At 40.0% G+C, this 13,463-nt stretch overlaps 1 protein-coding gene across 1 annotated transcript in view; it reads right to left on the reverse strand.

The window, feature by feature from the left end:
* Positions 1-8,656: 8,656 nt before the first annotated feature.
* The window catches only part of EMR2 (egf-like module containing, mucin-like, hormone receptor-like 2), a 55,832-nt gene continuing 51,025 nt past the window's right edge, over positions 8,657-13,463 (reverse strand). Inside the window, exons 15-19 of the mRNA XM_006874326.1 lie at positions 12,418-12,484; positions 11,871-11,962; positions 9,853-10,021; positions 9,654-9,767; positions 8,657-8,824 (exon numbers count right to left, since the gene is read on the reverse strand). Of these exons, the coding sequence (XP_006874388.1) occupies positions 8,657-8,824; positions 9,654-9,767; positions 9,853-10,021; positions 11,871-11,962; positions 12,418-12,484 (610 nt within the window). The remainder of the gene's footprint in view (positions 8,825-9,653; positions 9,768-9,852; positions 10,022-11,870; positions 11,963-12,417; positions 12,485-13,463) is intronic.

The following is a 13,463-nucleotide window of genomic DNA, read 5'->3' on the forward strand; positions in this document are numbered from 1 at the left end:
GAGTATGTGTGTTATTTTTTATGCTTTCTGATTGCTTCCAGGAAGATGTGATCAGGATGTGGGCTTCCCTTTTCACTTTTCTTATTGCTTAACTCAGAGTAACTTTCACAGGTGTTGTCTGTTTCCCTGGTGTATGGCAGTTGGTATTGGTTCTTGCCTGGGTTTTGGTGTGTTGTAGAGTGTAATTGTAGTTTGACTATATGGCAGCAGTTGCTGACTCTTCTTGGGTAATATAGGGAGAGAAACAGTCCCCCAAAGGTAGAAGGGGGAGCATAAAACAGCAAAACATCTCCAGCAAAAAAAAAAAAATAACCCACACAAAAACAAGAAAAGAAAACAAACCCAAAAACAATAACAACAAAAACTAGACTGCAATGTATAATCACAGAAAAGGGAGAGGAGAGAGAGAAGAAAAAAAAATCTGTAGCCTAATATGAGTATGACTTTAATGTCCTCTCTTCAGCTTCTTGCTTTCAAAGCTGCCTGAGAGATTTCAAGATGCCACTGTTGGTTGTTATGCTAAACCCCAGACTTTATTTTAATTTTTGGCTTATTTTTTTTTTTCTCATGTGAGTCAAGTTTTACTAAAGGTAATACAAAAACAGCTGCAACCATACATTGACAGAGAACTTCCAGAGGCTCAAGACAGATTCAGAAGACAATGTGCAATGAGGGATATAATTTCTGACAGCAGAGAACACCAGAAAGATGTTTACCTGTGCTTTATAGACTGTGCAAAGGCTTTTGATTGTGTGGATCATGACAAGCTATGGACAACATTGAGGAGAATGAGTATTCTGGAACACTTAACTGAGCTCATGAGAAACCTGTCAAGAGATAGTTTGAATAGAACAAGGGAACACTGAATGGCTTAAAAATTTCAGCTTGTTTTGTTTTTAAACTCTCTTTCCATCTCTATAGCCCTGTCTTGCCCTTTCCTGTATTTAAAAACAAACAAACAAAAAAAACGTTCAGGACCTGCTCTTGGGCTGAGTATCTGTTTGCATGTGTAGCAGAAGAACCCACCAAGGGTGGGGGTGTCCACTCTCTCAGGCTCCCACTCTAGTCACCAGAATGGAGGTGTGCAAACCGTGGGGGTGCCAATGACCAGATACCAAAAAAATAAAATCAGAACAAAGCAAAACCAACAGTGTATTGTCCACCTTTGCTCCAAGGTTCCTGTGGTGTTTTTCCATAGTGTTTCTGCTCCCCTGCTTGGTCTTGTCGTTTGGTCTCACCCAAGATGTCGGCTGCTGGGCTCCAAGCCCGGCTGATTCAAAAGTACGTGATTTCTTACTTTGGCTTAAAGTTCCAGTATCTATAAGCCTTCAAACTTGTAAAATATTCCTCTCTGTGGTTCTGAGTTTTGGAACTCTGCCCTGGATCTGCTTTGCCTGGTATTCTGTGTTATTGCTGACAGTGAACTTCACTGCAGCCCTACCCTAGCAGCCATCAAGCCCCGTCTCTCTATCTTCAGTTTTAGTAGATATTAAAGTAAACAGTTTTACAAAGTAGTTGAAGCAATTTAAACTTCTATCACCATTGAAGGAGAGTTTTATTTGCTCCACATCCTTTTCAACCCATGACATTGTTGGTCAGTATAATTTTAGCTATTTTAATAAGTATGTATGGTTTCTTTTGTTTCAGTTTCCATTGTCCTGATGAGTAGACATGATGTGGTAGGTAGTTGCAAATGTGGCAAAATTAATTCTTTCCATCCTTCTTTGTGTCTCTCTTTGCAATCTGACTTTGCTGCTCATCCTATCAAGAGATGAGTTTTTCTTTCCAACCTCTTGTAAATGAACTTGATCATGTGATTTGCTTTGGCCAATGGAACCTTTGCAAACCTGACATAAGCAAAGTCACATTTGGGTTTGCTCTCTTTTAGCTGTGGCTAGATTTTTATTTTTTATTTTTAAGAATATTGTATTTTAGGTGAATGTTTATATAATAGTTTAGGTTCTCAGTTAATAAAGGCTACACAGATTGTTCGTTTACATTGGTTATATCCTTCATGCATGAATAGTCTTGGTAGTTAGACTCTTGAGAGCAAGGTAAGCAGAATTGTGGGCTAGCTTCCTCAAAGGATGAGAGGCCATATAGAGGGAGGGACTCGTTTGATGTCCTGTACAAACTGCCAGACATGTGAGTGAGGCCATCTTTGACCACCTAGCCCCAGGGAAGCCACCAGATGGCTGAAGCATCATGCGTGACCCTGTGTGAGATCACCATATTGCTGACTCACATAATTGTGAGCACACAAAGCTACTATCTGAAGTTCTGGAGTATTTGTTAATGTAACATTAGATAACTTAAATATAAGTTAGTATCAGAAACAGGGTGCTGCTATAACCCAAACTCAAAATGTGGCAATGACCTTGGAACTGCGCTGCAAGAAAGGAAACTGACTGGCAAAATGGTGAGGAAACTGCTGGTTAGGGTGGGATCAAGGGCTCCCAGGTCACGTGGTGGTGGAGCCACTGGCAAAAATGTCTGTAGTAACTTAGAAGATAAAACATGTGCTTAATTTATGTTATGGGTCCAGCTGAGCATAGAGACGTTCTATAACCATCAGCCTGTATAAGGTTGCTATGAGTTGAAACTGACTCAACAGCACATAACAACAGGAAACCCACATACATGAATTCTCCTGTGGTTTATTTGAACACAAAATATTTTTTTATTTAAAATTCAGGACATAAAGTCCTCAGATGCTACATGTGTTTGCCTCTGTGCTATAAGAAGCAGGTATTTAGGCATTTACAATTATAATCACATATTTGCTTAAGTAAAAACTGTTTAGCTCTGTTTATGGGAGAAAGAAGAGGCTTTCTGCTCCTGCAAAGGTTTATAACCTCTGAAACCCTATAAGCTGGAACCAACTTGAGGGCACTTAACAACAGCAGCAACTGCATTTAAGAATGAGGAAAACTAATGTTGAAGGAAATCAGAATAGTGCTTACCTTGGGGGCAGTTATCAATTGGAAAGATAGATGAGAGAAGTGTTTCATGTCTTGCTTAATGCAGTAATTGTTATGTGCTGTTGGTTCCAACTCAAAGTGTTTTGAAGAGCAGCTGGTGAGTTTGAACTGATGACCTTGTGCTTTGCAATCCAGTACTGATCTTGCAGTGCCACACCAGTTGTTGTGAACTTCCATCGAGTTGATTCGGACCCATGGTGACCCTGTATAGGGTTTCCAGGGAGCAGCTGGTGAGCTTGAACCACCAACCTTGCAGTTCAAACAGCTTTGCAGTCTGACACATTAACCCATTAACTTGGGTTTAAGAACTCATTGTTGTCAAGTTAAGTCTAACTCCTGGTGACTGCATGTGTTACAGAGTAGAATAGATCCACAGGTTATCTTGGTGTGATCTTTATGGAAGCAGATCACCAGATCTTGATCCCATGGTACCATCAACCTTTAGATTAGTAGTGCAAAGCACTTGTGCGATCCAGGGACCTACTACGTGGGTTTGCACATATTGTTAAGTGCTGTTGAGTCAGTTTTGACTCTTAGTGACCCTAAGGCTTTAAATCCAAGGCTTTAAATCTGCACAGGAGCAGAAAGTCTCATCTTTCTTCAGCAGAGTGGCTGGCAGGCTCCAACTGTGGACCTTGTGGTTCGCAGTCAGTGCTTATTGGTACGAGTATGGAAAAACTTATTGAACTGGGTACTTAATGGTTTGCACACTCCACATATCTCACTGAATTTTTTTTTACTTAAAAAATATAATATGAAAGCTATTTATCCTGTTTTAGAACCTCTTCAGTTTTAAAACATTTTTTCTTTACTGGATCTTGCACCATCTCAAGAAAGGATAATAAAATGGGGAAAAGCAAAATTAGCTTCTTGGAGGGAAGAGGTTGAAACTGGGGTCTTGGGAACGAGCTGGAGTTCATGTGGGGAATTTTTTTCTACCCAAACTATTGTATGGGATGAAATCCCATACAAATGTGCTTTACCCCTCAAATGTGTTAAGAAAGATCTTTGTGGACCATAAGATGACTTGAAAGACAATAGCATAGATATGAGGAGAACTTCCTTGAGATGTTAGCTTTGGCTTCCTTATTTTTTCTTTTTCCCTCTCTAATAATTCTTTCTTATTTGTTTCCTGATTTTTGAGGAAATGTTAGCCTCAGTTCTTGTTAGTCCACTACTGAAAACACAATTTCTGACTTAGTGGTCATGTTTATTGGGCACCTTCTGTGTTAAAGACATTGGTCTTAATGCTATGGGCATTGCTACTTGTAAATCACTTATGAGTCAAAAGCAAAGCTGGTGCCTTTATGGAGTGTAAAAGATAGATGTTTACATATAAGATACCCAGGAGTCCATGTCAAATCACATGTTATTTCTTACCCCAACTGTGACATTTTAGGAAAGACAATAATGAAAAAAAGAAGAAGAAATAACTTGAGGAGGAGCTTAAAATTTCACTCTCGAAAGGAAAACCAGAACAGATTCTAAGGTCTTGCTAATTTCTAAGTTAATTCTATATTGTGTGCCATCGAGTTGCTTCAGGTGGCACAGCAAACCTATAGGACGGAGTAGAACTATGTCATTGGGTTTCCTAGTCTGTTATCTCATTGGAAGCAGATCACTAGGTTTTGTTCTTATATGGAATCACTGATGGGTTTGAGTTGCTGAATTTTGGTTATCAGTCTAGCTCTTAATTATTTCACAAATTCTTGTTGTTAAGTGTTGTCGAGTCAGTTGGACTCAACAATCCAGTATAGTGTTTCTGATGAGCAACTAGTGAGTTTGAACCATTGACCTTGTGACTAGCAGTCCAGTGTTTCATCACTAGGGCTCCAAAACTTCATTCTGTGTTTCTAATATTAATCTTTAGAAGCCTTGGTGGCACTGTAGGATAAGCACTGGACTGTTAACCATAAGGCTGTCAGTTGAGGGTTTCTGCTCCCTTAAAGGTTTACAGTCTGAGAAATCCTATACAGAGTCACTATGAGTCAACTCAACTAGACAACAGTGGGTTTTAATATTAATCTTTTGTTATGTAATGCAAATATTTTGCATTACTTGACTTCAGAATTTGTTTACGACTTTGTTTGCCATTTAAAAAGCTTTTAAGATTTGTTACAGGGTTTTACCTCATTGCTTTTTCTTTTTGGTTCTGATGTCCCATACCTGGAAGTTATAATTCTTGTAATAACATATATTTTCTCATATCATTTTAATAATTTTGTTTTTGAGTTTTAGACTTTCAGTCCATCATCCTGTATCCTGTATGTGAACATCTTTAAGGCTTTATGGCTGTGTGGAAATTAGGTTTCAGGAAAGCAGAAATGAGCAGTGGAAAGTAATTAGGTTTCAGGAAAGCAGAAATGATCAGGACACCTAGGAGTCTTGTAAACCTTTCCTTTATATGGAAATCTGCTCATTCCTAGTCTGGGCTTAGAAACTTTCTGCATCTTGATGTGAGGATAAAAGAAGACTGTGCCTGTGAAATGGTTTATACTTCAATTGTCCAGCTGTAGAGATGAAATTTTTTAGGAATCTTTTTGTCTGTGAGTCAACTCTAGATGCAAGTATCACTTTATTTCCCCTTGAAATTCCATGAAGGCAGATCTGTGAACTCTCCCTTTGATATGACAAGTATTCAATATTCAAATGAGTGAAAATGAAATTTATAGAAAAAGAGAACAAGGAAGTGAAGAAATGCAAACATTCTAGTCCTTTTGGATGTTCTTTGTATAAAAGTTCTTTGAGCTTGCTTTCCTGCCTATAGACTTTCAGCATCTAGAAGAGTCTTTGAAGGAGGAGGAGAGACTAGAGTAGAGCTTAATTGAAGGTGTTTTAATTATCTAGCCCTTGTATACTAGAAATACCACACATGGATGGCTTTGACACATTTATTTTCTCACAGTTTAGGAGGGTAGGAGCCTGACTTCAGGGCGCTGCCTGTAGAGGAAGGCTTTATCTCTCCATTGGATTTTGAGGAAGGTTCATGTGTCTTCTGAGCTTATTCTCCTGGGCAGTCTTCATCTCTCTTCCCCCAATCTCTCCTTGTTAGTTTGCATTTTAATTTCTTTTATATCTCAAAAGAGATGAATTCAAGATGTAACATACACTAAACTTGCCCCAGTAGCATTACAAAGATAACCCAATCCCAAATAGGATTATAGACATAGGTATAGAAATTAGGTTTTACAACCCACCATTTCTAGGCAAACAATTCAGTCCCTAATACAAGGTGACCAAGGAATTGAGCTATAGCTTGCCCCTTGTATGCTGAGAGTTTTCTGAGCACAGAAAAGTCCAGATTCTGCAGGAATTGGGTGTCAGACATATCCTTCATGACTTCTTCCACATTGTTGACATGATAAATTACTTGGAAAAACACACAACAAAGCCTTCTGTTTCCGACTTCATGGCTCAAAGAATGATGGCATTTTCAGTTTTCTGTGGGACAAGAGGTGTAGTTCAGAAGAGATTTCTAGTTAACCTGAAAGATAGATTTTAGCAATGATATATTAAACTGTAGAAAGATACATTTTAAGTCCACTTTGAAAAAGGAACTATGAAATTTAAGAAGCCTTTAGTTACATTATTTCCTTGACAGCTGGATTTGTCAGATGAAGATCAAGAGGGCATATCAAATTGCATTTTGCTAGACTGTCTTGTTTCTTAGCATCTCATCTCCCCAACATTTTCTAATCCTCAAACTACAAAAGAGAGAACAGTTAAGTGTGACAAAAATGATCCATCTTTCAAAATGTCTGTCCTCATACCTCTGCTTCAGGGTTTGCCAAGTGTTACTTTATGTACAAAAGCCCGTTGTTGTCTAGTTGGTTTTGGCTGATGGCAGCCCCATGTGTTAACAGAGCAGATTTTGGCTCTGCTCTTAGGGAAGCACATTGCCAGGCTTTTCCTCTGTGCCATTACTGGGTAGGCTTGAATTGCCAACCCTTTCAGGTAGGTGAGTGCAAATCACGTGTGCCACCCAAATATCCTTGCTTTTTATATGGAATCATGAAAGGGCAACTGGGAAATTAACGAGAGGTTGGAAATGCTAGCTAGTGTTAATCACCTAAGATAAAAAGGAAGGGATTACCTTTTTCTCATATTCTTTCATTCCCACAACAAATTATTGATTCCTAAATCTATTGGAAGCTCAGTGCAATTTCTAGTGTTTGGGATGGACAGCTTTACATGTCTGGATCTCTACTCAGATTAATAAATATTATGCTCCAGGAAACTCTTCAGAGCTGACCATGGTACAAAGTTTTTGTTTTTCTTAAGACTTCAGGAGACCCCAAAAAGATGCCATAAGAAGGAGATCCCTCACATCTTCAAACATCAGAGATTACAAGTTTTTGAGATCATACAAGGTAAAATTACACTAAACAATGGATTTGTTTGGCCCCTTGCAGCATAAAGAATAGAAATATCAGATCAGGTAACTTGAAAATTTCAAGTTTTCAATGACTGTATTTGATGCTGTTACTCTATTTCTCTAGATAGAAAACATTGTTTCTTTCCCTCAATGTGTATGTCATCTCTGTGGGGAGTATGGTGGGGCTGGAGAGGTAAATATTTTTCAAGTGTTTATAAAATGAGGCAGATTTTGATAGTCCTAGTGTGGCACTGTGAGTTAATGCGCTGGACTGCGAAGTCAGTTTGAACCATAAGGTAGGTGGTTCAAACTCACCAGCTGCTCCCCAGAAACCCTATACAGGGTTGCTTTGAGTTGAAATGGACTCGATGGCATCCAACAACAACACTAGGTAAACCAAGCCTATACGTGATAGGTGTGGTAGACAGAATAATGGTTCCCCCAATATATCCATGTTCCAGTCTTCAGAAACTGTGAATGTAAGACCATGAAGAGACTTTACAAATGTAATTAAGCATCTCAAGGTTTAAAAATTATTCAAGTGATGCAAGAGGTTTTATAAGGAATAGAGGGAGGTAGGAGAATAAGAATATGGGACGAAGATAACGATGATAGAAGGAAAGACATGGAAGAGTGTGTTAGAACAATGTAGAAGAGATGAGGTTGGGGTGTTTCAGGAAGAAAGGGTGATTAATAGTGTCAGAAGTAGATGAGAGGGCATTTAGGGACATGGAGGTCATTGTAGGCCTAAGATTGGTTTTGGTAGCATGATGGGGGGAAAGAGGCCATATTTGCACTGGCTGAAGGAATGAGTGGGAGTTGGAAATTTAGACCGAAAAGCCAACTCTTGACTAGTAACTAGAAAAGGATATAGTACCAAATAGTACCTCCTTGTTGGATGAAAAAAAAACAAACAAAAACATAAATGGGAAGGTGGTGGTAGTGGTGGTGTGCTGTGGAGTCAGTTCCAACTCATAGCAACCTGGTGTAGGGTTTCTGAGGCTGTAAATCTTTATGGTAGCAGAAAGCCTCCTCTTTCTCCCACAGAACAGCTGGTAGTGTAGAACTGCTGATCTTGAGGTTAGCAGCCCAATTTGTAGCCACTATGCTACCCTGTATCAGAGAATGAGTGTATGAACCATTATATAAGGATGTTGACAAGCCATGAATTGTGGGATCCTAAATGCAGGTGGAAACGTTGCTTTAAGTAGGAGAAAGGACACTGTGTCTGTGGTACTGATGGCATTGTGGAAAGGAAGGATGCTGATGTTTGGTTGGTATGATTGAGGACATGGAGTTTTCACACAGTCATCTTGATGACTTGAATTTCCTCTGTGGAATAGGTTGTGAGAACATTTGCTGGGCAATGGGAACAGGATGGAAGAACCAGTGACTGTGGAAATTGGGTGAACAAGTTGATGAGAGACATACAAAAGGATGGCTTAGCAGTGTGGTGGGCTCCTTTAAACTGGAAAGAAGGCCCAAAGGGTTAAAATTTCACTGAATGAAGGGGCACAATTCACATAAATCCAGTGAGTCTTACTTTTACTCACCTGTCAAATGGGATCATAATCACACAGAAGGGAATATGGAGAAGAGGTGGGAAAATGTAAGTATATGAACTTTGCAAATTGAAACCAGTAAGGGTTGGTTATTAGTAATCGTTGCCATGAATGATCCCATTCGGTGACATCTTTTCCTTTCCAGTTTTAAAGTGGGTAGAGCATGCTGAAAATACCAGGCTGACTAGTTGAATTTTGTTTCATATGGTAGTTAACACTTATTTCTGTTTACTTCATAAATATGCACACCTTGCCCCCCTTTGGCCTTGTTTTGGTGTGATGGTGCCAAGTGACTATGAAATAGGAGTAGTTGCAGAAGGAAACAGTGGACTCGTGTGTTTCTGAGAATACTGAGCATCAGTGCTTCCCATCACTGATTCCTGTGTACTTAGCTCACCAGAAGGAAGGGTTTTTTGCCTTAAAAAATAGAACTGAAAAGTAGATGGCACCATGCATAGCATGGAGATGTTGAATTAAAATGTTGTTATGTGAGAGTCAGGAGGAATATCGTTCCTTTATGAGTATGAGCAACAAATATATATTTTAAACAAATTTTGTAACTAAGACCATTGTTAATAGAGGAAAATGCCTTCAGTGAATTGAGAAGTAAACTGAGTATGGGCCATCCTAGGACATCACCTGCTGTAGACCCAGATTACCCAATCTGATTAATATGTGATGCTTGAGTGGATCAATTAGCGAAGAGCTCTGGGGAAGAATAGTTCATGATCTTACCATGCTGTGTTTGGAGGCATCAGGCATGTCCCTGCTGCTAGAGAGTGTGTACATCTCAGACTCGGATCTAAATTTCCTAGCCCCATTGAACCATCTCCCATATTGCTCTCGGACCTGCAGAGGCAAAGCATGCTAAGGGTTAGCTCACTGAGAAGGGTGATGACAAGAAGAGACCTAGGTGGGAGCTGGGCAGTAGTACCTGCTGACTGAGGAGGCAGTACACAAGGAAGATGAAGATGCCCTGCAGGCTATTGATGATGGTGAAGAGGTAGGCCATGACTTGAGCAGCTGGACCCAACTGCAGGATGCCCAGAATCCAGGTGCAGCCCAGGATGAAGAGCTGAGCTATTGCTTTAAATGTCAGCATCCTGGAAATGAAGACAAGGAATGCACCCAGAGCACCCAAATCAAGGTCATTCTCATCTCCACCTTACGGTCACCTCTACCAAAGCCCTCTCTTCCCTAGTGATGAGTTGTCAGACTGAGTTGTGCTCAGTCTTTGTCTTCACTGTTAATGAGTCCTCCAAGGGATAGGCCCGGACATTTTGACTGAAGAGAATAATGACATTTCATCATATTGATTTCAAAACAATTGTGATGTTTCGTGAAGATCCTTAAATTATTTAACTGATATTGTTGTTAAGTGCTATCGAGCTGGATCTGACACAGTGATCTGTACAGGGTTTCTAAGGAGCAGCTGGTGGGTTTGAACTGCCACCTTGTGGTTCAAATCCACCTTGTAGTCTAGTGCTTATCATATACCTGACTGTAAGTTAGGGCCTGGGAGTTAATAATAAAAAACAAGCTTTCTGTTTTTTTATAGAGTTCTAGTCCTCTGGTAGCATAGTGGTTATGAATTGGGCTGTTAACCTCAAGGTCAGCAGTTTGAAACTACCAGCTGCTCCACAGGAGAAAGATGAGGCTTTCTACTCCCATAAAGATTTATAGCCTCAGAAACCCTGTATAGGGTCGCTGTGAGTCGGAACCCACTCCACGGCACATAACTTCCACCACCACCAGTCCTGGTGTGGCGCTGTGGGTTAATGTGCTGGACTGCAAAGTTGGCTTGAACTGCAAGGTTGGGGGTTCAAGCTCATCAGCTGCTTCTTGGAAACCCTATACAGGGTTGCTATGAGTCAGAACTGACTCCATGGCATGTAACAACAACAGTCAAATGACTAATTCAACCAAACACTGATGTGCAATATTTGGGAAGATAATGATAGAATTCTAGAGAAAACATTAATTTTACACAAGGGTGCCTGGAGAAAAGCAAAGGAAATTTAAGCCTCTTAGGGGACATAGTGTGACACTATAGGATAAGCACTGGACTGCTAACCAAAAGGTCTGAGGTTCAAACCCACCACCTGCTCCTTGGAAACCCTATACAGAGTTTCTACGAGTCAACTGACTCCAGGGCACTAAACAACAACAAGGGACCTGAAGGCAGTGGCTCCATATGATAAGTACTGGAATGTGAACCCGCAAGGTCTGCGGTTGTAGCCGGTCAGCCAGTTCTTGGAAACTCTATATGGAGTCACTATGAGTTGGAGCCAACTTGACTGAACTTAACAGTAACAGCAACAAGGGAACTTGAAAGGAGCCTTGGTAGCGTAGTAGATTATGAGCTGGGCTGCTAACCGCAAGGTCAGTAGTTTGAATCTACCAGTCACTCCATGGGAGAAAGATGAAGCTTTCTGCTTCCATAAAGATTTACAGTATTGGAAACCCTATACAGGGTCGTTGAGTTGGAACTGACTTGATGGCACACAACCACCACTACAAGGGGTCCTGATACTGAATAAGATTTTTCACTGGGTGCCACAAACAGTTTGCGTAGCGCTGTAGGATAAGCACTAAACCTCAAGGTCTGTTTGAACTGTAAGGTTGGCTGTTCAAACTCACCAGCTGCTCCTTGGAAACCGTATACAGGGTTACTTTGAGTTGGAATCAACTTGACGGCACTTAACAACACTAGAAACACTAATGGAAAGATAATGATTTTAACTCAGCCAGTGGCACCACAGAAGAAAGGCCTGGCAATGTGCTCCTGTAAAGATTATTGTGTTATTATTGTATTATTAATCTGAGTGGGCTGCCATAGAAGGCTTCTTTTGCATTTGTTTACTCTGAGAAAGGCTATCAAGGAGCTGCAGAGGCACATGACTTTGCTCTTCAGACCACACACATCTCTGGGGCTGTGCTTCTTCACCTTACCTTGTGTTCTGAAGGGTAGACACATCAGTGTTAAGGGAGGAGAGTTTGTTTTTCAAAATCCAAAGGGTCATCAGAAACAAAGCAAAATTGACCTTTGAGAAATCAGAGGTTTATTGAATAACATTTCAAACTTAATATCTCTTCACCCTATCCTGTACAACAATTCTATAATTGAATAGCTTTACACTTAGTAACAGTCTTTGATAGGAACACTGATGGTGCAGTGATTAAGTGCTCAATTGATACCAAAAGGTCAGTGTTTCCAACCCACCAGCAGCTCCATGGGACAAAGCTATGGCAGGCTGCTTCCATAAAGGTTTATAACCTTGGAAACCTTGTGGGGCAAGTCTTTTCTGCTCTTTATGGTTACCATGAGTTGGAATTGACTCAGCAGCAATGGTAGGAGTCTTGGAGTTTGTAGATCTAGGAGCAGTCAAACCAAACCCATGACAACTCAGAGACATTCCTCCTCCTGCTTCCTTATGAATCTTGCTCTTTTAGTGACCCTGACCTGGATAGTAAAGGATGCTCTGGTGTCATTACTCACAGAGCAGATGGCACAGACTGGTCCAAGAAATCCCCATATAAGTCCATTTTTTAGGTGGAGCCAACATCTGATCAGGAGAGAGAGAGAGAAAAAATGTTTATTTCATTCATTATTCAACAAATAAGGAGTATTTTTTATATGATAGGCTCTGTGGTTAACTCTGAAAATACAGTGGTGAAGATTGTACGCATGGTCTTAGATCCTATGTATCTTACAATCAGGGAAGAGGAAGACCCCTCAATGAGATGGATTGGCCCAGTGGCAGCAGCAATGGACTCAAGTGTAGCAACAATTGTAAGGTTGTAATTGGCACAGGACTGGGCAATGTTTTATTCTGTTGTGCATAAGGTTGCTATGAGTTGGTAATGACTTGACAGCACCTAACAACAACAACAACTCTGTGTGTTTAACTTTTAGCCATTCTAAAAAATAGGTATGTCCTAATTGTATAAAGGGTAAAGTGTTGGGCTGCTAACTGAAAGGTTGGTGGTTCAAACCCACCAGCCATTCCATGGGAGAAAGATGAAGCAGTGTGCTTCTGTAAAGATGGACAGTCTCTGAAATCCTACGAAGCAGTTCTACTTTGTATAATTAATTTTACATAATAGATGATCATCTTGTGAGAAAAGATGTTTAAACATAAATTACTTCATATCATAATATAAAGCAGTTTTACACTTAATATTCATGTTAACTGTGGGTGCAATAATTTAGTAATTTTAACTTGAGTTATAAATAACTGGATCTTTCTGCTGACAACTTAGTTATGCTTAAAAGCTTTAAATTTGATGTAGCTTTGTATGTAACACTTCTCTTTTCCCTAGCTACTTTCAGGATTGTCTCCTTTGATTTTGGAGCGCTTGATTGTGATATGTCTTGGTGATTTTATTTTGGGATCTATCCTTCCTGGGATTCGTTGAGCTTCTTGAATGCTTATCTTTTCACTTTTCAGGATATTAGAGAAATTTTCTTCCAGAAGCTCTTCAACTATCTCCTCTATGGACTTGTGTGATTCTTCCTGTTTCAGAATGCTGGTAATTCTTGTT

This window comes from Chrysochloris asiatica, unplaced genomic scaffold (assembly GCF_000296735.1).
Source record: "Chrysochloris asiatica unplaced genomic scaffold, ChrAsi1.0 scaffold00268, whole genome shotgun sequence".
Classification (NCBI taxonomy): Eukaryota; Metazoa; Chordata; class Mammalia; order Afrosoricida; family Chrysochloridae; genus Chrysochloris; species Chrysochloris asiatica.